Raw genomic sequence first — 19,470 nt, 5'->3', positions numbered from 1 at the left:
AAGGGCTATGTGAAAAATCCAGAGTCTAAGCCAATTGCCCATAAACGTCATCCCTGAGCTCACTTGCAAAACACACTCAGAGTCACTATGGCAATTCCCAGCAACACTATGAACCAGATCTTGTCTCACCAAAGCCTTGAAACACACCAGAGCAGCCATCAGGCTCCCGCAGACGCAGAGTCCCTGTCCCGCTGAGGGCAGGTGACACTTGGGAGAGACACCGTGGGCAGCACTGCGTGCCGGGACCATGCGCTGCTTTGCTGCCAGGAGAACAGGGGCACCAGCAAGGAGAGTTAGAAAGACCATCAAAAAAGACAAAGTCTGCCTTTTTAACTGAACTGCAAAATTTATTACAGTGGTTTGCTCCTGACAGGGAAGCTGGTAACCTCCTGCCTGGGAATGCAGGGTGGGGAGTGGGAAGGGGAGGGATGAGAGGGAGAAGAGGATGTGAGAGTCACAGAGAGAGACACACTTAAGGACACTTTTCATTTTCTGAAAATAAAATATCTTTTACCTCCAAAACCATTTTCTCCAGTTCTTTAAGTTCACAAAAAGAAGGTGAAACTGAACCACAAACTTCAGGAGGAAAATGCACAAACGTTGAAAAGCAGAGACAAACATGCTCTTCTGCATCTAACAAGCTTCCATAGTCCGTGCGGCTCCAGGCGCAGTGTCTGCAGCTCCTCAAGGCACCAGCTCTGCGCAGAATGAGGAGCAAACACCGGCCACGGAGAACAGCCGACCCAAGCCCAGCCACGCGGGGCCGTGCGGGGCTGCCCGGTGGGGCAGGAGAAGAGGAGAGCGTGAGACTGAGAGAAAGCAGCAGGGACGGTTCAGCATGTCCCAGCTCAGGGGACTGCACCCCCCAGCACTGCCCTGTCGTGTCTGTGAGCCCCTGTTCCACAATGGGCAAGGAACCTCCAGCACTTTGCTTGTGTCTTCAGCACAGCATTTGCTGTCACCTGGGGACACGCAGAGCACGACAGGGATCCAGGGGCTCAGCCCGACCTGGCATGAAGCACAGAGCAATTCTTATTATTCCACCCATGCGCTCGGGCAGGTAAATGCAGAAGGGGGCTGCAAAGCTCCCACAAGCCCCTGGGCACATGCTGGCATGGGAGCAGCTTTGGGGTCTTTGCAGCCTGGACCTGCTGCTGCTGCACAGGCCAGACACTGCCCCTCCCTCCTGCTCTGCCACCAGCACCTGTGGGCAGGAGGGAACCGAGTCCATTCCTGGTCCCGTGCTGCTCTGTGGGCCCTGCCTGGGTACAGCTGATGGCTGGAGTGAGGCAGGACCTGCACTGCCTGGGGACACCACCTTGGGGCCACCCTGTCCTCGCACTTCAGGTACCAGCTCAAGTCGCAGTGCTGATGCCACCTGGGCACCATGACCTGCAAAGCTTTCCAGCTGCAGGGACGTTGTGCTGGCAGGGCCATGGCCCAAATTGTCCCAAGACAGTCCCCTGTTCCCGATACCACAACTCCTACAGCCTCTGCAGCAAAGCTTTGACATCCCAGAGACAGGCTGAACATGGACACCCACGGGCAGTGGGCACCGCGGCTGCCGCAGGCTGCGAAGCCGTGGTTGCTGCCTCCAGCACCAGAAAGCACTGAGCAAACGAACCTCAGCTGAGGGCTCAGCACTGCCCATCCCTGCCTGCCCTCACCTGGCCGGGCAGCAACGGGATGCAGAGCAGGCAGCACCCAGCACGTGCTCCTCGGGGACCTGGCACAGCTGTGCGGTGCCACCATCCCCAGCCCCCGTCTTCTGCCTCCGTGACAGTGCCTGGGGACACCCCAACTGCTGCAAAACCACCACCTGGGGGGTTCACCTCACCTTTCCCCTGCCCTGTGCACGAGGAGCCCTGAGACATGGGGCAGGGTTGGGCGAGCGATGGCAGCAGTGGAGAAACGGCTGGCAGGGGCAGCAGGAGAGGAGCATAAACAGAAGAAAAGCCATGACAGGCTTTACCTTTCCTTCGTGCTGCAGAGCCGGGTCAGGCAGGCAACAGGTCAGGCACTGCATGTGCAGAGGAGCAGGGGCAGCGCTGCTGATGGGGCAGTCTGGCAGCTGAGTGCACAGCCCCCCAGCCATCAACTGTCCTTACCATGTAGTAAAATAAACCATCTGGACTTTTCCAATAGTACAGGTTAAATAGCATCACTGAGAGAGGCGGGTTGGAGAGGCAGCCCTGGCCCGCCAGCCCCGGGCACGCGTCCTGCCTCACCACGCTGCTGGCAGCTGTGCTCAAGTCCGTTTGGCGTGCAGCATCTCGATGAGGAGGTTGTTGCAGGGCACCTCCCCGCTCAGGTGCTTGTGGTACAGGTACTCCTCCGCCTGCATGCTCAGCGCCCGCACCTCTGCCAGCCGCAGCAGCAGCTGCCGGAACTTGTCGGTGGCGTGGGGGTAGTGGCAGACGGTGTACTCCAGCAGCGCCGCGTTGGCCGTCTCCTGAGCTTCCTTAACCAGCGCATGGTTCTGCAGGTACTTCACGTCTGCAAGGGAGGAGGAGGATGGTGAAATGGTGCCAAACTCATGTGTCTGCCCTACCTGCTGCAATGGGTGCACTCACACTTCTGTGTCAGCACCCCTTGTGCATGAAAACGCCGTGCAGGAGGGGTCCCGCTCCGCTTCTCTGCCCAGCCACAACTTCCCATGTCCATCCTGCCTCCCAGCTCTCCCTCAGTGCTGAAGACACATGCCCAAACCCCCTGGCAGCAGTAGGGCAGGTGCACCCACATCCTCACCGCCCAGGAAGCTGCAAAGCCAAAACATGGTACTGGCTGTACCCACACCCGTGGAGCCACTGCCATCAGCCCACTCTAATTCATGAAGGTCAAGGAAGCGGCTGAATTAATTCCCCGATAAACCTTGTCTTTCCAATGTGGCAACCAGGCTTACCAGCCTGGAAACCCTAATCCTCTGCACCTTGCCAGGGCTGCAGCAGCTCTCCCGTAATCCCGCTGCCAGCCCTGCCCCTGCAGGCAGCAGCACCCGGGCACAGGCAGGACCAGCAGCCAAGAGGCCACTGCAGCCCGGGTGGCAACACGGCAGAGCCGGGCGCTCACAGCCCCAGGGCAGGGTTTGTCCCTGGGGACCATGGCCCAGGCTGCTGGGCTGGGGTTCCTCTGGGCTTTTGGGGCAGCCTGAGCGGGGTCTGTGCCCCAAGGATGCTGCTCTGCTTGGGCAGAGCCCGGGGGGCTGCGGGACCCCCGTTAGACGCAGCCGCTGGCCATGCCCATGGCCAGGCCAGGCGCTGCATGGCGCAGGCATGAAGTGCTGCAGGTCGTGCCAAGACGCGCTTTATCAGATCACCCTTCCCTTTTCATTCCGGTGGCACATTTGCTCCCGTTGTGGCCATCTCCCTTCTACCCAGGTTGTTATGAAATCTCTTTATCTGCATAAGGTTATTGTGCATGTCATTAAAGAAAAGAAGTTATATTGATAAACGTCAAATCTATCCCCTGAGTTGGCTCAACAATAGCTAGTTCTACTCGATGAACTCACCTGGTTCTCTGAAAGACCCTATTCACTGTTTAATTGAATATTTGAATAATCTTTTCATTCCTGCAAGGAATAAAGAATGTTGTCCAAATAACATTGACTCACTTCATTTAGAGACACTGCAGCAGTTGCAAAGACTGTCCTGTGACAAAGCCTCCCATCACACATACAGATATGCCTGGGATTATTTCTATGCCCTCAAGTGTTCTTCCTATTCACAGCTCCTTTTGTTTGGGAGAAGCTGCTGATAAATTGCAAACGCTTAAGGGAATGTGGGCTATAAAAGCCTCTCTTCCTCCCCTCCCCAAGAGTAGCTGCTTCATGAATGTAAGTCATGAAATCGAATGATAGGTCAATCCATTAAGGCTCTATTAAGCCCTTCTGTAGAACAAAGCTAACCTGTGCCGTCCTCATAAATATTGCTATTTTGAGAAGCCCTAATTTTAATTAAATCTCTTTACCTGCTCAGGAGAGAAATCTATTTAGAACTCAAATGGCAGCTCTTGTGAGCGGGGCTTGGCTTTGATTGTGTTGTGGCAGAGTGGTAAATGTGGAAATTCTCTTGTTAAAGGCAATTACATCCTGCACATAATACACAATCCCATCCTCTACAGCTGAGCCTGCGAAGGGCAAATTACTCCAAGTGAGCTCTGCAATATGGAGAGAAAAAGTTGGATTTGGGGCAAAATGATGTATGGGAAGATACAGCGACTTGATTCCACGTCCTCCCTGAAAGCCACTGCTCTGGTGAAGCAGAACCGCAGCCGTACTTGGTAGAGCAGCTGCCAGTGCTGGGACCACGCTGCTCCTGCTCCTGTGCCATGGGGCGCCATGGGGCAGCACGCGGGGTGCCAGCCCTCCCAGTGCTGCAGAAGGTCCTGGCTTGGGCGTGAGCCCCACCGGCTCCTTTATTGCGCAGCCTGGGCACTGTTTGTGCCACACCTTATCACTGTTTGAGCAGCACCGTCGTATCTATTTTCTCTGGATTTCAAAACAGCTCCAGAGGCAAGGAAAGCTGCAGGAGGAGAAGCCGCAGGTGCAGGAGGGGCCGGCAGCATGGCCCCCGCGCCCTGAGACACCCACCCTACCTGGCCCCCAGGGCACAGAGCCACTGGCAGGAGCAGAAGTGCAGAAGCACAAGCCCAGATGGAGGCATCTGAACAGGCACGGGGATGGTGTCAGAAATGGATTAGGACAGGGCTGGGGACAATGCTGCCATGAGCTGGGCTCAGCGTCACAGCTCAGCATCAGCACCCCAGTGACACAAGCACAAGTTTTCATGGGGAAATGCCGGTTCCTGCCCTGTCCGGGTGTGTACAATTAGCAGCGGCCATGGAGGTGTGTGAAGTGAAGCAGCCGTGGCAGCAGAGGTGCGAGCCGTGAGCACGGCGGCCAGCTGAGCCCCTCGCAGACCCCAGCACCACACTTAAACCGGGATGGGAGATCTCCTGCCAGGACAGGGCTGAGGGGAAGGTGTCAGCACCAGTAATGAAGGTGGACGAGCACCCTGTGGTCCCCGTGGTGCTCAGTACTGTCCGAGGCCACGCTGCAACACCGAGGGCTGAGATTGCTCCTGTGGGACTCTAACAGGCATCTCGGCCTTGGAGCAGTGCCCATGGGGAAAGAGGAGCAGCCCTGGCCATGGTGCATGGGGAGACGCTGCCCTCAGGAGCAGCAGCATGGCCAGGGTAGGATCTGGGGCAGGATCAGAGCAGGATTGGGGTAGGATCAGGGCAGGATCGGGGCAGAGCCACTGCACCATCCTGGGGTCATTGTGGGCTCTGGCAGCAGTGCTTGCAGCTCCCGTGTATTTTGTCTGGGTGAGCTGGCACCGTGTGAACCCGCCGCCCTGGCCCAACCGCAGACCCCAGGCTGAGCTTAATCAGAGCCACAGGCAGCTCCTGCCCGTCGTGCATGGGCCCGCTGACGCAAATCCCAGGAGATACGGCCGTCCCCGACGCTGCCTCTGTCAACACGCCTGTTTTGCTGCAGCTGTATCAGCCGGTTGTTTCCCTGCCTAGTGCAACAGGCGAGTGACCAAAACAGGCACCGCTCACCCAAGGGGCTGGCAACATCCCCCACAGCTGGAGGCAGAGCCTGGCCCCACAGCAGGAGACATTTCAGAGCCCCAGCGGAGTGTGGGAATCAGCAGGTCCAGTCCTCACTCCTGGCTCCTCATTAAAAGCCCTTTGGTCCCCCATCAGTGCAGCAGCCAGTACAGCCTGGGCTGTGCCTGCTCCCTCCAGCTGCGCTCCTGCCACCTGAGACCACATGGCAGCACGTCTGTGACCCCCTAATGCGGGCATCCCTCCTCCCGGTGCTTCCCACAGCGGCACTCACCGAGGCTGAAGAGGATGAGGAACTTGAGGCAGACGAATTCCTGCTGGTCCACCTGGAGTGAGTGCAAGTGCAGGACGAGCTCCTGCGCCCGCAGCACCAGTGAGTTCAGGATGGAGCCGGCCTGGGCCGCGATGGTCGACATGTCCACCTGTGGGGAAAGGGACAACATCAGCCAGAGTCATCCTGGCCCCCCCAGACCCACTGCAGGAGACTCCATGCAAAGCAGGAGCCATGCACCAGCCACTGCACCCACTGAGAATTAGGGGCTGAAGGGTGAAATGGGAACCCCTTTTATCCAGCCTCACTTAAAGCAGAGGAGCCCTTTGCAGAGTGTTGGCATCGTGGGCACCCACATCTCTAAAAATTGTCCCTGGGGAGGGAAGGGGCCCCTTCTCACACCCAGCTCTGCAAAGGCAGTTGTGACTGTTGGTCTTTCCACAAGAAACAGTTTTTGCCAAAAGCAGAAGCCGGACAGTGGGCTGGGATGGGATCATGTGCACAAGCAGTCTTGAAACAAAAGCAGCAAAAACAAGCCAGCCCCCAGCACTGGGCTGGCCACGCTTGGGCAGAATTAAGACAAAAGTCACCCCCATGCCCCCTCCAGCCCCACCAGCGCAGCTGCAGCCACCGCCGCGGTGTGCAGGGGCCAGCGCTCACCTCCTGGCCGGTGACGAGCAGCACGCTGTGCTCCTTGCCGTGCTGCAGCTGCCGGTAGACATGGTCGAACACCAGCAGCTCGCTCCAGCAGTTCTGCAGCAGCTTCATCTGGTCACCCACCTGAAAGAGTCAGAGCCACCGCTGATCCCCCGCGCGTGGGGCACGGCCGGGGCTGCCCGGGCTGCGTCCGCTCCCTCTTGTTTCCAGCTGGCAGGACAGGGCTGGGCTGTCCCCATCCCCACACCATCCCTCCAGCCCCCAGCTCTGGGTTCGAGGCCCAGCTCCACACTCCAGCCTGGCAGCAGCGACAGCTCAAACTCACACTCCAGCCACTGCAGCACATTGACACATTCGCACTGGACCTGGACAGGACCCACACCAAGATGTGTCTCACTTGGAGCACAACAGAGTTTCTAGCAGTCAAAAAATAACTTATGTTCACTGCTCACGCGCCCAGAAGTAGAGCAGCGAGTCCTACCACCACTGCTGTTACATGAAGCAGAGTGTGGATGAGCAATGCCTTGGCATGGATACAGCACCAGCACGATGTGTTGGAGATGTGACATAACTCTGCCTCCCTTTAGGGCCCCAGGTGACCTGATCTATGGAGACTTGCCCAGCCCAGCTCTACTTGCAGCCCATCACAGGAGCACATGGGGAGTGTGGGGTCATCACCTGCTTCTCCTCCAGTCCCCTCAGGTGGGCAGGGAGAGCTGGAGCTACACCCCGGTAAGGAGAACCCTGTGCAGCTGTGCAGGCCCAACTTGGAAGCAGCTCGGCACGTTTCGGTGGCATTTGCTGGCACTTATCAGCATGAGTTTTCCCCCATTGGGCACAACATCCTCAAACCACGCACAAATCTTTAACAAAATGACTGCTGGCCGCATCCCGAGGCGGGAGGGAACGTGCAGCTGCTGCACAAAGGCCCTGTGTCTGCAGGCAGCCCCTCTGGATACTTTCAAATGAAAGAGGCCAGCATCCCCCCTCTCCTCCCTGCCCGGGACAGCAGGGCTCGGGGGGGCACAGAGTAGCAGGGCAGTGGGGGAGCTGCCCGCTCCGGGGCATCGCTGTGCCCTGCAGCTGCCACCAGCCCCTGCCCACGCACCAGCACATATGTTATCACCTGCACCTTTGCACGTGTGCCAGCGTGTTTGTGCAGACACAGGTATAAACATCCATGGCTGTGCTTTCAAAGAAATGCCTGCAAATGCCCCTGGTAAAAAGCTCAGCCCAGGACACAAACCGCAAGGACCTCCAAAGGTCCCGTGGGAAGCAGGTGGGCTGCAGGCAGCACTGGTCCCCGCAGGATGAGCTGCCAGAGCTAACGGATGAGTTTGGCAAAACCAAGAGCCACGCCAGGGCTCCAAGCCCAGACTTGGGGGTGCTGCCACCCCAAGAGCAGGCAGGAGGCACCGCAGGCAGCTGTGTCCCCCACCGCCTCACCGACAGCCGCCACGGGTCACCGGCTTCGACCCCTCCTCACGGCTGCCCGAGGGACGCCAGCTCCTTCCTGCAAAGAGCTGAACCCCCACCTGGCCGGAGCTCCCCTCTCCTGCACGGCTGCTGCGGGGCAAGGGCCGGGGCTCTCGGCAGCACCTCTCTGCAGAGCAGATCCGCTGCCAGCAGAAGAGCTCCGCAGTGCCATTGTGCTCGCTGCCTTTGATGGAAGGAAGACAGATGCAGTATCACAGGACTGGATAATACCCTCGTTTTGCTGAAGAGTCTGCAATAAACCAGCACTGGGAGATTGCAAAAGGAATAGAAGTCAGATGAGAAAGAGCTTTATGGTCTCGGAGCCCAGCGCTCCCTGGAGCGGCCAGGGTTTGTTTCTCAAGTGCGGTGGGTGGGCAGTCCTGGAGGCGCAGCAGCGTGGGGAGGGAGATGCGGTGCAGGGGCAGCGACGGCGGCCGGGGCTGCAGAGCCCACTCCTGCCCCATGGCACCAAACCTGCCCGTGGCGAGGTGCGGTGGAGCTCCAAGGCCGGGCTCACTGCCACATCACCCAGAGCAGGAAAGGAACCACGGTGCGTGGCCCAGCAGCACCGGCCAGGAGGTTCTCATTCGGCTGCTGAACAAAGCAGTGGGGAAAAGCTTGTTCTGTATCAAAACAAAATGGAGATTTTCTACATCTGTGATTACATCCGCCCCAAGCTCCTCTGCTGCGGCTGAGTCTTGGCTTTGTTTTGGAAGCTCCTTCCTGTGCCTCATTCCTGAGCGCAATGAGCTCCGGAAGGGAAAGACTGAAGCTTTTGCACTGAAAATGGTTTTAAAAAATTCAGCTTTTCCAAAAAGAAGCATTTCAACATGCCATGGTGTATGGGGACATGGTTGGGAGTGTGATGGGGTGGGCTGGGGGCTCTGCGGCCAGGCAGGGCTCAGGGACATCTCCAGGGTCCCCAGCCCTCCCTGCAGTCCAGCACCAAGCTGGTGTCCCCGTGGCCCGGGCTGGGTGGCAGTGAGCATCCCACAGCCCCGCTCCGGCAGCGTGGCTCCACCACGAGGGGTCCTACCTGGTCACCTCCCTGTGCCCAGCGCCAGCCTGGCTGCCTGGGAGGAGCAGGGGTTAATGGACACCACTCAGAGTCCATCAGCCCTCCCAGCCAGACAGCACGCACCCACTCTTGCCTTTAAAAGTTAAGCAAAGGATCTTCCTCTTTTAATGTCAAGGCTTTTCAATGGAGTGCTTTATCAAGGGCCTGATGCAAGCTGTCTTTAAGAGGCAATTTTTTTAAAGCAAACATTTAACCCATTCACAAAACACAGCAGCAAAATGCTCCCTGTGCGGGGAGAGCTCTCCCCTGCCACCCGGCCACCAAAAGTGCCTTTGCTGCTGACGGGCTGTGCCCCACAGAAAAACGCGTTTCCCCGCAGCACAGGGGCTGGGACCAAGGGGCAGGGGCAGGTCAGACATGCCAAACCCCACAGGGACGGTGCAGATCTTCGCCCAGAGATGCTCTCCGGCCTCCTCCCAGATCACTGGTGCAGGATCTGCCCCAGCAGCTCCCGCACACGGCTCACAGCAGCACCCTGAGCTGCAGCCCAGGCGATTACTGGGTGCGAGCAGGACCCATCACCTTGGCTACCGAGAAGTGAGAAAGCAGATTACCATCCACCAGCCACCCACAATCAAAACCCCACACAAGCCTGAGGTGTTAATGGTCAATGCAAGCCCTCATCCCCCTGCCCAGATACCACTGCGATGGGCATCCTAAAGCAACAAACCATCACAACCAGCAGGGCATGACCAGGATCTCCTCTCCCTGCTGGCAGAGCACGTTGCTGTGGCCCTGGGTGCTGCTTTTTGCCGGGGCTCACAGGCTGCAAGGCTGCATGAGCATCATGGCTCTGAGCCCGTGCCCAGAAAGCGGGCAGGGCTGTGCCAGAGGGACATGAGCCGGCAGGGAAAGCTGTCACATTTCCCCCAGTGCATGGGATGCTAAACATTGCTGCAGCGTCTGCAACCAGAAGGAGATTTTCAATCTGCCAAAAATGCTCTGGCTGTTGGCCAAGAGATGGGGTCAAGATGACCCACACATGCGAAAGGCAGAGAAGCAACTGGCTACAAATCGGCTTCATCGTGGCTGCGAGATTTCTAACAAGATGGCAGGGAGAGCAGCCCAGCAGGAGTTTCTCCGTCTGTGGGAGCGGTGCTGCCCTCTGCCAGCCCCCCACCTGCACTTGCCCAGGGCTGGGGGGGTTTGCCCCGTCCCCACAGCGAGGAGGGCTGAGGAGGGGATCGGTGTCAGCCCATCACCCCGTGACCATGCTGTGCCCCTCCACCGGCAAGAGGGACCCAGTGCACACCCAGTCCAGTCCGGCCTTCAGGCTGAAACTGCAGCAATTTGTTTAACATTCCCTGGCTGCTCATCCCAATCTAGAGTTCACCGCACCCCTGTGTGCACGATATTTAGATGTACGTATGGCAGTAACATCTATATACACCAGGCACTGCAAGATACCTCCATACAAACCTAACGAAATCAGGCACAATACGAGTGTGCAAGTGTGTATGTATGTGCACATCTCTCTGTCCATCTCTCTCCATATATATATAAAAAAATTACATCTGAAAGGACAAAGTTGCCTGAGACTCACGACCCAACAAAATATATTTCACCCCCGGCCCATATTTTTCTTCCTGAAGAGATGCTGCAAATCTTCCCTCAGTCCTGACACATCTCATCTAGACTCAGTTAAAGTTCGTATTTATGGGCGTCAGCGCTGACCTCTTCCACCTCCGCCCGCGCGGCCTCGCGCCGCGGCTGCCTGGCCGGCCCTCGATAAACAAGCAGGGCCCCAAATCCCCCTCTGCCGCGCAGCATTATTAGTCTTGCCTCCGAAGGCCAGCGCAGTCCGTAATTCTCTGCCTGGTGACACGAGATGAACGCTGCGACATCAGTCTCCCCGGCAGATTGGCATGGGGACCCTCGTTTGTCAGTGGCAGACTGACAGAATTACTGGCCCTTAAATGAAACGATATATCTGGGAAGTTAAATCTGTTTTCAATCTGACTGCCCCGCGCCTGCGGGCAGACGTGGCGTGTGAGCCGATGTCAAGAGGCCATTAGCCCATCTCCCCCCTCCTTCCATGGGCTCAGCAGCGGAGCCGGGGGGGGCTCTCGCCAGCACCTCCACCCTGCCGGGAGGAGATGGCAAAGCACCCAGCCTGCTCGCTGGGCTGCTGGTGTGAGAACGGGAATGGGCATGAACATGGGGACAGGAACAGCAATGACCTGCCAGCTGCAGGGGTAACCTGCTCCCGCTGTCCCTGGGCAGGGAGCAGAGGCTCATCCTGGTCAGGCATGAGCCAGCGGGTCCCCATGTCCCCGAGGGTTTCTCCTTCCTCCCCAGGCTCCCTGCGAGGCCAGGGAGAAACCAGCTGGCTGCAGAACAGCCCTGAGGCAGGAGCACGGGCGTGCTGGGGACTGTTCAGGCAGGGGATGCCATGCATGGGGTATCTGCCTGCACCCCCACGGAACTGCCTGCACCCCCACGGAACTGCCTGCACCCCCATGGAACTGCCTGCACCAGGGTCATCGAGCTCTGGGATCACGACTTCGTGCCGTGCTAGGGGGCTTTAGGGCAAAGCCACAAACTCTGCACTAGCAGGAGTTCCTTTACCGCCCCAGCAGCTCTTTACTTTTCTCTGCCAGGCAGGAGCAGGAATGGGGTTTCAGGAGCTGCAGATCGGCTCCTGCTGTCCCACAGCTTCTCTCCGTGTGCCCAAGGGAAGCCACCACCTCGCACCAAAGAGGACGTGCCGTGCCAGGGGGGTGACAGGCAGCCCTGGGATGTCAGTGACAGACCCAGCTGAGCTCCTGTCCCTGGGGCACCACGTCACGTGTCCTGGGCACATCAGGGGACATGCCCTGCTACCAGCAGGACGCCACTGCCTGTGCCCAGGTGAAGCCGCTGGCACTGCCGTCCCCCCCAGAGCCCCACGGGAGGAGACGCATACGCCAACACGGATTCACACGGAAACGGCCTATTTTGGTGGCACAATCAGGCTGACAATGGAGTTACAAGGCTACGTGGCAATGCAGCCGGCAGCTGAATTTACACTGTTTACAATATCTCCTGCAAAACAACAACCACCCTGTTCCCAAAATCCAGGCTGGACACTGATATGATTGAAATGAGCCTGACCCACCCCCACAATGCCGTTTCCTGACACTGTTCTGGCAGCCATGGGCTATTTTGAGCCACGAGGCTCTGCCACACTGAGTCCCATGGCTCCCTGCAGGTGGGCATGGGAAGAGTTTGGCCCTGCCGGGGACGTGGTCCCCACGGCACGCAGGAGGAAGGGGATTTTGGCCAGAGCCAGGTAGCACAACCTCACACACAGAGCACAGGAAGGCACCCGGGTCTCCCAGCCACCCTGGGACATGGCTCTTCGGGTTTTGGCCACATTGCAAAGTTTTGTCCCGTTTTTTCACCAGTTTGGGATCTTAGGTCAGCCCAGGACAGAAACGGAAAACAACTGAAAATTTGGCAAGGTTGGCAGAATGGCAGAGGCTGCCTTACTTCTGCTAAGCCACCCCTTGGCCCTACTAAGTATTTGGGGGGATTTACTAGATGGGACGGCCTGGTGGAACGGAGGTCAGCACCACGTCCCCCGGCCAGGCACGCTCACGCGCTCCTGGCAGCAGAAGTGGCTCCGGAGGAGACCTGGTGGTGTCCCCTGCCCTGGCTGCCTGGTGCTAATAGGCACCCACCTGACAGCATCGATTTTCCTCCTAAAGGCAGAGGAGAGAATTGTCTCAACTATAATTCCTCAACGTTACATTTTTCAATTATATCTTGAGCTTGACACCACAGTCACTCTGCCGGCGATTGCCTCCACACCTGCCCCCGCCGTGATGAATCTGAAATCATTAGCCTCACGGCAACAGCGGGAATCGCTCCAGGCCTGTCACACGGGGAGCCGGGAGCGGGACGGGGACACACCAGCAGGTCTGCAGCATGGGCAGCCCCAGGCTCGTGCCCACAGACATTTCCGCTTCCTCACGGCATTTCAGCTCCAGTCTTGCCTGTCATAGCATCCTGTCCTCATGGCATTTCAGCCCCAATCCTACCTGCCTCCCACCACCCGCACAGTGCAGCATCCCTCCTCCCTGCCCTCTCTCCTACCTCCAGCTCCTTAAAGAAGATGCAGCTCCGTGCCCACTCCACGATGGAGAAGAGGGTCTGGTCAGCCATCTTGCACATGAGGCCGAAGGTGCTGAGCTTCTCGTGCCGGCCTTTGCCCTGCTCTTGCTGCAGGCAGCCCAGGATCCGCGCCTTCACCTGCGCCTCGTCAGGCTCCAGCTGCAGCAGCTTCAGGATGACGTCGGGGATGTCAGGGGGGGAGCTGCTGGGGTAGGTCTCTGGGTACACATAGGCTGGTGCAGACTCGTGTGCATTTGTGTAGTGGTCCGGGTACTCAGACTTGATGGTGCGGTTGGGGAAGGAGGGGTAGTGGTAGCTGCCGAGCGGTACGTGGCTGGGCACAGTCATTCCCAGGGAGGGCGTCCCGTAGGGGCTGCGCTCGTAGTCAACGGGTGTCAGGGCAGCAGGGTTGGGCGGCAAGGTCTTGGACATGGCGTGGATGCTGTGGATGGTGGAGGACAGGCTGTAGTCGTTCTGCACTGGGGACATGATCTGAGGCACGGTCTCCAGCTTGAAGCCATTGGCACGGATCAGAGCTTTCTTCTGCTGCTTTAAGGCACGGTCCCGCTTGTACATGGGTCCAAACTTGTTCCTCCCTCCGCGCATCCTGTCGGCACGCACGGCTGGGGGCAGAGAGAGGGCAGGGGCTGCAGTAAACCTGCATGGAGGGAGACTAGTGCTTCCACGTGACACAGAGAACAAGACGGGGCAAATCTGGGGGCCAAATGGAGCTGGGGGGCATGAGGGAGACCTTCTGAGAAAGCCACTGGCAGAACTGTGCCCATCCCAGCCCAGTTGTGCACAGGAGGGACATGGCATGGCAGGTTCAAGTGCCTGTCCCTGGCTCTTGACTCGCTGGTGTAAACCTCAGGGCCTCCGGGCATTGCAGGAAAGGAAGAGACATTTGGCTTTAACTCCGAAATGGGCTGGGGATAAAGCAGCTTTCATCCCTCACTGGCTGGGGGACAGCCCATGAAGCCTGGGCAGATGGTGGGGCTTGACACCAACTTTCATTTTTACAACCCCTGACTGTGAATGAGCCCCAGGGGCCCAGGTTCACCAGCAGCCAGGCTACACCAGTGCTGTGGTCCAGCCGGGCACACCGCACTCCATGGCACAGCTGTGCCAGCTTTCCGGCAGGAGCCTGCCTGTCCCTACGGGTATCAGCCACAGCCGAGAGGCTCTGCTGGAGCATCCTGCTGGTGGAGTCATTCTGACGGCCCCATCGCAATCTCACGGCTGTAGCAAAGCAGATGTTCCCTCTGAGCCCCCAAAGAAACCCAAGAATGTGTCAGAGCACAAGGGAGCAGGTGCTTCTCTGCAGCAGGAGCTTGTCCCTCTGCACCGCCCTGCTGCACTTCCTCGGAGGAGCTTCAGCAAGCCAGGAGCTGGTCGGTGGTGCAGAGGGATGCAGTAGCACGCCAGCAGCACAGCCTGCACACTTTGCATCAAAGGGAAACAACCCTCTGCTAGTTTGTGTCCCCCCCGACAGCAGGCGAGTCTTGCTTTTGTGTCTCAGCTGTTACCTCTGTCTCCCTTTCGCCTCCTCATCCTGTGGCCCCTGGAAGCACAGCCAGCCCCCCGAGAGCCGGGACACCTCCCAAACTCTCCTCAGGCAGGCTGGAAACGCGGAGCATTGGCCGGGAGCAGCAGCATTTCCAGGGCGAGCAGGAATGTGCTCCCAGGGGAGCCGCCCTGCGCTTCCTCCCTCATTCTTTATTCATGAAAACAGCATCTCACTGGGAGCAGGACAGCCAGAGACATACTCTGAGATGGGGGTGCCGCGGCCCCCCTTTCGGCAAGCATGCTCGCACACCTCTGGGCAGCAGACAGCTGCCCCGGGGCAGTTCCTAATGGGGACACGGTGGGACGGCTGCAGTCAGCGTGTGTGCGAACCCCTTCTGGGACTCCCTGGCACCGACCCCTCACGCAGCCCCAGCTGACACCGGCGGGTCTGGCACACCCTGGCAATGCCAGAGCACATGGGCAGCCCATCTCCCACCCGCTCTAAGTAACGTGCTGGCACCACTGCTCGAGGCTGGGCTGGGCAGTGCTGCTCTCCCCAGCCAGACTTCACTGCAGCGTCTCTTCAGGCACTTCAAGGGGGGCCTGTGTCAACACTGTCCCCAAATTCAGTCATCTCTGGCTTGCTTTTGTCCTGCAGAGCTGGAGGCTCAACTTCAAATTCCCTACCCAAGAATAAGAGGAACCAGGAAAGGTGGGCTCTGTTTTTTACCACAGAAGAGCAGGTCTCTGCTGAGGAGCTAACAGCTGGAAAATAAAAAATTCACAGTCACTACCCTTAGGGGCTATGGGACAAAACGAGCTTCACAGGGAGCAAAACTGCTGAAAATATACAGACTGTGCCTGTCACCCCGGGAGTCACCCCAGGCACTGCCCCTGCCTGTCTGCCCCCGGAGCCCCCAGCCCTGCCCAGTGCCCCAGCTCTCCTGCAGCACTGGTCAAAACTGCCAGAGCACACATGGATCGATCCAGGGCACCAGTAACTCCAGTCCAGGGAAGAAAGCGAAACTGGGAACGGTTTGGAGATGGGGCTGGAAGCCAGCCCACGCCGGGATTTTGCAGGGGCTGATTTGCAGCTCGTTGTTGTGTCTCACTCCCGCTCCCCTGCCCGCAGGCTCTCACCCCACTGTGCGGTACACACGGTACTTTCTGATTAACCCGCACTCTGCCCTGAGCACAGTGAGCCCAACCAGGTGAGGGGGCTCAGCCTCACCGACACGTCTGGCCGCTTTTATCTGCTGCAAAATGTAAACGATTTCAGGGGAGAAGAGGTGCGGGTGCAGCTGACTGTGGCAGAGGGGAGCTCCTTTCCGTGTCTGCTTTTGCTTTGCAGCCACTTGCCAGCAATCTGTCCCCCGAATGTATTTTGGTGGCCTGTGCTAAGTGTTGCAGAAACCACAACACACGACTTGGGCATGTTGGGGTCCAACTCTGATGTCTCAATTGGGATCGACTTGTCTGACATGAGTGAGGTGGCAGCCATGGGGTCTGTAATTGCACTCCCGAGAAATCTGTTATACTAAATGTCACCAACAGAAAAAAATGTAATTCGTGGTAGATCTGCAGCAGTTTTATTGCGAGCCCCGTTATTTTTAACGTTTTCCTTAAGTCTCAGCTTCTGAAATTATGTGCTTAAGGAAAACAATAATTTCTACGCTATTTCCCAACCATTCTGCCAGCAAAGAAAATCCTGGAAAGTTGAAACCGTACCAGCCAAAAACCCGCGGGGACTCGAAACAAAAACAAGAAAAGGAAAAGCAGGAGGCGACGCGAAAAAACGAATTTGTTTTAAACTTGAGACAGAAAAACGGAATCGAAGCGGCCGCGGGAATTAGCGGCCCGGGGACGCGGCGGGGGCGGGCGGCAGCGGCGGGGCCGGCGCGATCGCCACCGGGGGAACCGCGCAACCCTCGCAACCCGCGCAGTCCCGTCCGCCGCCCCCGGCCCCGTCCGCGCAGCCCGGTCGTGCCCTGCCCTACCTTCCAGGCGCATCCCCACCGTGAGGCACTTCTGGAAGCGGCAGTAGGGGCAGCGCTTGCGCTGGGTCTTGTCGATCTTGCAGTTCTGGCTCTCGGTGCAGGTGTAGTGCTTGTTGTTCTGAACCGTCCGCTTGAAGAAGCCCTGCGGCGGCGGCGATGCGTCGAGCACCGGCACCGGCATTCCGGCACCGGCACCCGTCCCGCCGCCCCCGCCGCGCTCGGGGCTCCCGTCGCTGCCGCGTTCCCGTCCCGCCGCCGAGCGCGAATTCGCCGCTAACGAAAACGAGCGAGAAGCGGTCCGGGGGTGGCTCCCCTGTCCCGGCTCCTGCACGGCCCCCTCCCCGCTCCCCGCACAGCCCCGGGCCCCACTCCCCGCACAGCCCCGCTCCCCGCACAGCCTCGTTCTCCGCACGGTCCCGGCTATAGCTCCGGCACAGCCCCGCTCCATGCACAGCGCCGGTCCCCGCACAGCCCTAGCGCGTTTCCCGGTCCCCCCACAGCCCCGGCCCCGCACGCCCCGGCCCGCTCCTACCTTGCAGCTCTCGCAGGTGAGCAGCCCGTAGTGGTACCCGGAGACCTTGTCCCCACAGACCGGACATAGCTCGTCCAGGTCCTCATCATAGGAATAGTCCATCCCCTCCAGCGGCCCTGCTGCGAGACAAGCCAATGGGTCAGCGGGACGGGGCGGGCGGGGGACGGGGACAGCGGCCCCGAGCCCCTGCGCTGGGTGCGGAGCGGGAGCGCGGTGCGGAAGAGACCGAGCAGCAGGTGCCGGAGCCCTTTATAGCGCCTGGAAGAGCATCTCCATGTTGGTGCGGGCGGGCGGCCAGCCCCCCGGGGGCTGGGAACCTCCTCTGGGGAGAGCGGGCTGCTCACAGCGCCGGGGACGGGGTGGGGGCGGAGGGACCAGCCTGCCCGGGGACACGAGGACACGGGGACGGGGCCGCTCTCCGTCCTGCTGCCAGCCAGCTGCCTGTGGGGAGGTGCTCACAGAGCCCTGAGAAACCTGCGTGAGATGCGCTGGGGTGTGTGGCACCTCCTGACACCTCCTCTGGGACCACTGCTAGTAAGGTGACAGTTTGGACCTATTGCCGGTCACCCTGTGCCAACCGTGTCCTGGTCTGCCTGTCAGACAGAGGTTGTTCACCACCAGTATTTAATTCATTGCTTCACATTCAGGGATTCTTAACGAAATGTTCCATGACGCCAGCAGACTGGCACAGGAGCATCCATGCTCCCGGCACGTCCTGTTCATCAAGACACTCCCTGGCCGGCTGGCCATGCGCCGTGGCCCAGGCCCTCGGCCACGGGAAGCTCAAGGCTCCGTCTCCAACTCAGGCACAGGAGCTGAACTCGTCCCAGCAGCCCGGCCGCCCACTCTTATCAGGAGCCCCTTTGTAACTGGTGCAGACAGAGCCTGTCCCAGCAAAGGCAGCGGCCACTGGTCCCACACGGCTCATTCCAGACATCTCATCCCGCACAGCTGATCACACACAGCTAGCTCCGCAAGGCTCATCACACACAGCTCACCCCACACAGTTCACCGCACGCAGCTCACCCCCTGGCTTGCCGCACACACCCGCTGCACCCACGGGTGCGGTGGGTAGGAAGCGGCACTGGCAGGGAGAACGGCAAACAGGAAACGGGCCCAGCGGAGCATCGCTCCAGAGCCACCAGGAACAGAGCCCAGGCTAAGAATAGCAGCAGAGCAGCCCCGGTGTCGGTCAGCGCTGTTTGGCTGGGAAGGAGCGCTCCCACCGCCAGCGGAGCCCCTCGGACACAGCCCCCACACTCGCCGCAAGCTCCTGGGGGAGCTGCCGGGCAGCTGCAGAGCAGGACCTGCCATCCGGGAAGAGGAGCCCAGGAGGGGCTGCGGATCGGGAGAAGAGCCGAGCAAACACTGCGAGGAACAAAAGCAACTCGGAGCTGAGGGCTGCGGTGCTCACCAATGCGGGATGGGGAAGGGGCATGGGCTCAGCCAACCCTCAACACTGAGGGGTTCAGGCCACCCCCCACGCCTGCTCCACGGTGTGGGGGCTGCCTGTCCTTCCATGGGTAACACACAGTGCTGGGGTGACCAGGGACCTCGACTCATCACCTGGTTGGGCTCCCAGAGACCCTCGGCAGCCAGGTCTGCATTTCTGGGCAGCAGCATGGCCGAGGGGCCAAGGCTACTGTGAGGCCTCACTCCGCTGCTCACGATGAGCAGAGCCGCCATCCCAACGCCTGCTGATGGGGACGGGAAGCAGAGGCCCATGTATGGCTCCTGCTTCCTTACCAAGCCCTGCTGTGTCCCCAGCTCCAGCCCCATTTGCCACCGTGCCAGGGAATGGCGGCAGCGGGTGGGAGACAGGCAGGATGAGGCAACCACAGTTCTCCCCACAGCCAGCTACTCACCGTGTGTGGGGCCAGCGAGGCAGAAGAGCCTCCCTCGCACCACCGGCCAGGAGCTGCGACTTGAGAAGCCTCCGCAGGGTGCTGGGCACTGCTGCCCCGTCCGTCCCAGGCTGGGGGATTTATGGGACCTGTGTCCGCTGGGAAGGTGTCGGGGCTCTGGCTGCGCACACGCCGTCCTGGGCAGGACACCGGCCAATCTCCTCCCCGTGGGGGCCAGGCTCAGCCGGGATGGACCCACTTTGGTGCCTTATTGGCTTCTGTGGGCACGTGACCGCGCTGAAAAACATCATAATTAAGCTACAAAACACTGCCCATAAACTAGCATTAGAAAGTGACAGCAGAGATAAGTGGGACCCCCGCAGCAGATAACGTGCCAGGGGAGGGAGACCCCGCGGGGAGGTGGGGGGCACGGGTGGGCGGCG

The 19,470-nt window shown here is 59.4% G+C and overlaps 1 protein-coding gene across 4 annotated transcripts; it reads right to left on the bottom strand.

Moving 5' to 3' along the window:
* Positions 1 to 326: 326 nt before the first annotated feature.
* NR5A1 (nuclear receptor subfamily 5 group A member 1) lies at positions 327 to 19,243 on the bottom strand. 4 transcript variants are annotated; one of them, XM_065035422.1, is made up of 7 exons: positions 19,049 to 19,243; positions 17,184 to 17,302; positions 16,652 to 16,793; positions 13,131 to 13,771; positions 6,503 to 6,622; positions 5,846 to 5,993; positions 327 to 2,496 (listed from the first exon to the last, which is right to left on the bottom strand). In XM_065035422.1, the coding sequence occupies exons 2-7, from the start codon at positions 17,283 to 17,285 to the stop codon at positions 2,249 to 2,251; spliced, it is 1,401 nt and encodes a 466-aa protein (XP_064891494.1). In that variant the 5' UTR covers positions 17,286 to 17,302; positions 19,049 to 19,243; the 3' UTR covers positions 327 to 2,248. The 4 variants fall into 4 exon arrangements, with proteins under 4 accessions (XP_064891494.1, XP_064891491.1, XP_064891492.1 ...); XM_065035419.1 differs by having other exon boundaries at positions 16,652 to 16,924; positions 19,049 to 19,240; XM_065035420.1 differs by having other exon boundaries at positions 16,652 to 16,924; positions 17,184 to 17,299; positions 19,049 to 19,196.
* Between the last annotated feature and the right edge of the window lie 227 nt (positions 19,244 to 19,470).

The sequence above is a fragment of the Columba livia genome, chromosome 19 (genome assembly GCF_036013475.1).
Source record: "Columba livia isolate bColLiv1 breed racing homer chromosome 19, bColLiv1.pat.W.v2, whole genome shotgun sequence".
Classification (NCBI taxonomy): domain Eukaryota; kingdom Metazoa; phylum Chordata; class Aves; order Columbiformes; family Columbidae; genus Columba; species Columba livia.
The sequence above is the reverse complement of the archived record's forward strand: the minus strand, read 5'-3'. Positions and strand labels throughout refer to the sequence as shown.

What these genes read in the sequence shown, in the direction of transcription:
- NR5A1 (XM_065035419.1), bottom strand. Translation starts at nt 17,250, where the DNA reads ATGTCCGGTCTGTGGGGACAAGGTCTCCGGGTACCACTACGGGCTGCT. An exon ending in GGTGGGGATGCGCCTGGAAG is followed by an intron (nt 13,772 to 16,651) that starts GTAGGGCAGGGC and finishes CTCTGCCCCCAG; the next exon opens with CCGTGCGTGCCGACAGGATG. An exon ending in TGCTCGTCACCGGCCAGGAG is followed by an intron (nt 5,994 to 6,502) that starts GTGAGCGCTGGC and finishes CTTTCCCCACAG; the next exon opens with GTGGACATGTCGACCATCGC.